General features: G+C 45.3%; 1 protein-coding gene across 1 annotated transcript in view; it reads left to right on the forward strand.

Moving 5' to 3' along the window:
• Window positions 1-5,429, forward strand: part of WDR5 (WD repeat domain 5) — a 36,608-nt gene extending 31,179 nt beyond the window's left edge. Inside the window, exon 14 of the mRNA XM_056541084.1 lies at window positions 2,758-5,429. Coding sequence (XP_056397059.1) covers window positions 2,758-2,858 — 101 coding nt within the window. The 3' untranslated portion in view covers window positions 2,859-5,429. The remainder of the gene's footprint in view (window positions 1-2,757) is intronic.
• The last annotated feature ends 607 nt before the right edge of the window (window positions 5,430-6,036 follow it).

Genomic DNA, 6,036 nt, shown 5'->3' on the forward strand with positions numbered 1-6,036 from the left:
ATGGAGGATATTGATGATGGTGATGGAGGATATTACTGATGGTGATGATGGAGGATATTGATGATGGTGAAGGATATTACTGATGGTGATGATGAAGGATATTGATGATGAGGATGATGGATGATATTACTGATGGTGATGATGGAGGATATTACTGATGGTGATGATGGAGGATATTACTGATGGTGATGATGGAGGATATTACTGATGGTGATGATGGAGGATATTGATGATGATGGATGATATTACTGATGGTGGATATTACTGATGGGGATGATATTACTGATGGTGATGATGGAGGATATTGATGATGGGGATGATATTACTGATGGTGATGATGGAGGATATTGATGATGATGGATGATATTACTGATGGTGGATATTACTGATGGGGATGATATTACTGATGGTGATGATGGAGGATATTACTGATGGGGATGATATTACTGATGGTGATGATGGAGGATATTGATGATGGTGATGATGGTGATGGTGATGATGATGGAGGATATTACTGATGATGGTGATGGTGGTGATGGTGATGATGATGGAGGATATTACTGATGGTGATGATGATGATGGAGGATATTACTGATGGTGATGATGATGGAGGATATTACTGATGGTGATGATGGAGGATATTGATGATGGTGATGATGGAGGATATTGATGATGGTGATGATGGAGGATATTGATGATGGTGATGATGGAGGATATTGATGATGGTGATGATGGAGGATATTGATGATGGTGATGATGGAGGAGGATATTACTGATGGTGATGATGGAGGAGGATATTACTGATGGTGATGATGGAGGAGGATATTACTGATGGTGATGATGGAGGAGGATATTACTGATGGTGATGATGGAGGATATTGATGATGGAGGATATTGATGATGGTGATGATGGAGGATATTGATGATGGTGATGATGGAGGATATTGATGATGGTGATGATGGAGGATATTGATGATGGTGATGATGGAGGATATTGATGATGGTGATGATGGAGGAGGATATTACTGATGGTGATGATGGAGGATATTGATGATGGTGATGATGGAGGAGGATATTACTGATGGTGATGATGGAGGAGGATATTACTGATGGTGATGATGGAGGAGGATATTACTGATGGTGATGATGGAGGAGGATATTGATGATATTACTGATGGTGATGATGGAGGAGGATGGTGATGATGGTGATGGAGGAGGATATTGATGATGGAGGAGGATATTGATGATGGTGATGGAGGAGGATATTGATGTTGGAGGAGGATATTGATGATGGTGATGATGGAGGAGGATATTGATGATGGAGGAGGATATTGATGATGGAGGAGGATATTGATGATATTACTGATGGTGATGATGGAGGATATTGATGATGGTGAAGGATATTACTGATGGTGATGATGGATGATATTACTGATGGTGATGATGAAGGATATTGATGATGATGATGGATGATGGATGATATTACTGATGGTGATGATGGATGATATTACTGATGGTGATGATGGAGGATATTACTGATGGTGATGATGGAGGATATTACTGATGGTGATGATGGATGATATTACTGATGGTGATGATGGAGGATATTGATGATTATGGATGATATTACTGATGGTGATGATGGAGGATATTGATGATGGTGATGATGGAGGATATTGATGATGGTGATGATGGAGGATATTGATGATGGTGATGATGGAGGAGGATATTACTGATGGTGATGATGGAGGATATTACTGATGGTGATGATGGAGGAGGATATTACTGATGGTGATGATGGAGGAGGATATTACTGATGGTGATGATGGAGGAGGATATTACTGATGGTGATGATGGAGGATATTACTGATGGTGATGATGGAGGAGGATATTGATGATATTACTGATGGTGATGATGGAGGAGGATATTACTGATGGTGATGATGGAGGAGGATATTGATGATATTACTGATGGTGATGATGGAGGAGGATATTACTGATGGTGATGATGGAGGAGGATATTGAGGATATTACTGATGGTGATGATGGAGGAGGATATTGATGATATTACTGATGGTGATGATGGAGGAGGATGGTGATGATGGTGATGGAGGAGGATATTGATGATGGAGGAGGATATTGATGATGGTGATGGAGGAGGATATTGATGATGGTGATGATGGAGGATATTGATGATGGTGATGATGGAGGAGGATATTGATGATGGAGGATATTGATGATGATATTACTGATGGTGATGATGGAGGAGGATATTGATGATGGTGATGATGGAGGAGGATATTGATGATATTACTGATGGTGATGATGGAGGAGGATGGTGATGATGGTGATGGAGGAGGATATTGATGATGAAGGAGGATATTGATGATGGTGATGATGGAGGAGGATATTGATGATGGAGGATATTGATGATGATATTACTGATGGTGATGATGGAAGAGGATATTGATGATGATGATGGAGGATATTGATGATGGAGGAGGATATTGATATTACTGATGGTGATGATGGAGGATATTGATGATGGTGATGGAGGATATTGATGATGGTGATGGAGGATATTGATGATGGAGGATATTGATGATGGTGATGGAGGATATTGATGATGGTGATGGAGGATATTGATGATGGTGATGGAGGATATTGATGATGATGATGGAGGATATTGATGATGGAGGATATTGATGATGAGATTACTGATGTCGTCTCTTCTTGTTCTGACGTCTTCTCTTTCAGATGTGGTCATTTCCACCGCCTGCCACCCAACAGAAAACATCATCGCTTCTGCAGCGCTAGAGAACGACAAGACCATCAAACTGTGGAAGAGCGACTGCTAAGTCCTCCCCGGGCCCCGTATGATTAGACTGTGTGGTCAGGGGCCCCGTGCGGCTCCGTCTGGAGGGAGAACATTTTATCCAACATTTTACTTCATTATTGTGAATTGGGAAGAAAACCAAGATGGGTGAAGATGAATCCCGCAGCCTCAAATGTCTTTTTTTCTTTCTTGCTCCTAAATTCTTCGGTAATTTGCCGCTTCTGATTGGTTCCTTCCTCGTGTTCCGCGATGTTTCCGGTCTCTTCAGAGATGAACATTGGGAAGGTAGAACGTCCGCTGCCCATCCCCCAAATATTAGTTGTTGTTTTACAGTATGGGAATCACATTCCAGTTTACATCTATATACGACCTGTGTATACTCCCCGGGAGGCTTCTCACTCCAGTCACCTCCAGAGCTGCGGGCAGATCCCTTATTGCTGGGCCTCCTGTATGTGCAACACTAAATCTACAGACCCTGAACCAGCAGGGGGCGTCGGGGAGCTCTGACCTCCTCTGATCCGCAGCTTTGGATGTGAGTGGAGTATAAGATCTCATCTTCTAGAATCTGATATTTGTAGAGTTTTATACATCAGAGTAAGCGGTTAGTTCGGTTCAGTAGTGGAGCTGCGCTTTGCCCATACACCTGCAGACCCCACTTTTATTTTGCGCCCCCTTCCGTTCTGCAGACGTCGAGGCTTCATGTTCCTCGCGGTCTTCCACCTCGGTTTACTCGGTAACGTTCAATCAGTTTTTGTTGTCTGTGACCAAAGTGCAGGGAGACTCTGAGTCCCCCCCAGTATCACAGATCCCACCCGTCTGTATAGTTGTTTACTGCTCGATGTGTTCTGTAGGGTCGACCGCTCCCGCTAAAGTCCGCAGCCCCCCACCCCCCGCAGTCGTCATAATCTCATCGGACACTGACTACCCCCTGACACCCTCACCTTTATATAACTTGGCCCTGAAGCGATTGTCATCCAGTCGACTGTAAATGAAGCTTCCCTAGTGATCTTTATCCTGTGCCTCTCCACTTATTGTAGAACTACAACTCCCAGCATTCCCTGACCGCTCTAGCTGCAACATCCAGAGATCGCCAACCTGTGGCTTTCCAGCGATTGCAAACGTACAATTCCCAGTGGGCAACATTTGTAAAAGTCTTGTAAGTTTTGCCAGGGCATGCTGGGAGTTGTAGTTTTGCAAGAGGGACATAGTCTGGCTGCTGGGGCTATGCTCCTGAGTTGTAGTTTTGCATGCTTTATCAGGGCATGCTGGGAGTTGTAGTTTTGAAAGAACTGGAGGGCCAGAGGGAGGGAAACACTGCAGGTTTAGTTTTCACTATATTTAAGATGCTTATAGGGGAACTCCGGTATTGAACCACTTATCTACAGGGTGGGGGACAAGTGTCTAATCACAGGGGTCCGACCGCGATCTCCTGTCTGGACCACCCCGCGATTTTGTAGATAGCGGATAAGTTGTTTAGTAGCGGAGTATCCCTTTAAAGGGGTACTCCACCCCTAGACATCTTATCCCCTATCGAAATGATAGGGGATAAGATGTCAGATCGCAGGGGGTCCCGCCGCTGGGGACCCCCGGGATCTCTGCTGCAGCACGCACCTGTTGCGGCTTCCGGAAACGCTGGAGTCTTTGGCTCCCGACCACGTCACGATCTCCCGTCACCGTGGTCATGAGGCATTAGGATGAGAGCCTCCAGCGCTGCCGGAAGCCGCAACAGGTGGGTGCTGCAGCCGAGATCCCGGGGGTCCCCATTGGCGGGACCCCCGCGATCTGACATCTTATCCTCTATCCTTTCGATAGGGGATAAGATGTCTAGGGGCGGAGTACCCCTTTAAGTGCTCACGTAGCTGAATGTTTGGAGTCTTATGTTGTCTAAGCTGATACACGAAGTGTTGCCTAACCAGTGTGCCTCCAGCTGTTGCAAAACTTCAACTCCCAGCATGCTTGGACAGCTGTTGGCCAACCAGTGTGCATACAGCTGTTGCCAAACAACAACTCCCAGCATGCCCGGACAGACAACGGCTGTCCGGGCATGCTGGGAGTTGTAGTTTTGCAACAGCTGGAGGCTCACTGGTTGGGCAACACTGCTCTACATAACAACCCCTCAGCTGTGTTATCAGGATTCAGTCAGGATGGTTTTTCTGCCACTTTGTTTTCAATTACTTGACAGCAAGCAGAGATCCTAAACCCTAACCAACCGGAATAGCTGTATTTGCATCCGACTGTGGCGGCCATGTCCTTGGTACCCGCTCCGCCTTCACCCTCTGCGGTTCTTCTCTTCTCCCCCCCCCCCCCCCCCCCCCCCACATCCTCTTTTGCTGGATTAAACGCCGAGAAGGGGAGGGCAACGCGGCGACCATCGCATCCGATTTGTAAGAATATTTCAGTGTAAAAGAAAAAAAAAATGGCAGCCGCAGTTTTTGTATTTTGGAAATTCATAGTATTGTATTGCTTATGGCATGAGTCTGTATTTACTTCAGATTTTTTTTATATATATTTTTGTCAAAATTTTTTTTTTTTTTTTTTTTTCTGACTACATACAGAACCATAAGCTGTAATAAAGAGGTGGGTTTTTACGTGACCACGTGGTGCCGTGTCCTGCTTCATGATGGTGCGGCCCTCAGGCTGCTGTGGAACTACAACCTGGCAGTCAGGACGCTGGGAGTTGTAGTTACTGTTCTGTACTAGATATGGAGGATCCATTGTGTGGGGGGTGATACAAGGGGTACAACCCGAGGATCTCCAGCTGTGGTGCACAACTACAACCCCCAGCATGCCTAGATAGCAAAAGGCCATCTGGACTGGGAGTAGTAGTTTTGCAGTAGCGACGATTAGAGATGAGCGAACGTACAGTAAATTCGATTCGTCACGAACTTCTCGGCTCGGCGGTTGAAGACTTTTCCTGCATAAATTAGTTCAGCTTTCCGGTGCTCCGGTGGGCTGGAAAAGGTGGATACATTCCTAGGAAAGAGTCTCCTAGGACTGTATCCACCTTTCCAGCCCACAGGAGCACCGGAAAGCTGAACTAATTTATGCAGGAAAAGTCAGCAACTGCCAAGCCGAGAAGTTTGTGACGAATCGAATTTACTGTAAGTTCGCTCATCTCTAGCGACGATCCACATGTTGGGGAACTCCTCTGTAGTTAAAGCACCTAATTTAAAGAAGCACTCCGGGAAAATATATTTATA

This window comes from Hyla sarda, chromosome 9 (genome assembly GCF_029499605.1).
Source record: "Hyla sarda isolate aHylSar1 chromosome 9, aHylSar1.hap1, whole genome shotgun sequence".
In the NCBI taxonomy this organism is placed as follows: domain Eukaryota; kingdom Metazoa; phylum Chordata; class Amphibia; order Anura; family Hylidae; genus Hyla; species Hyla sarda.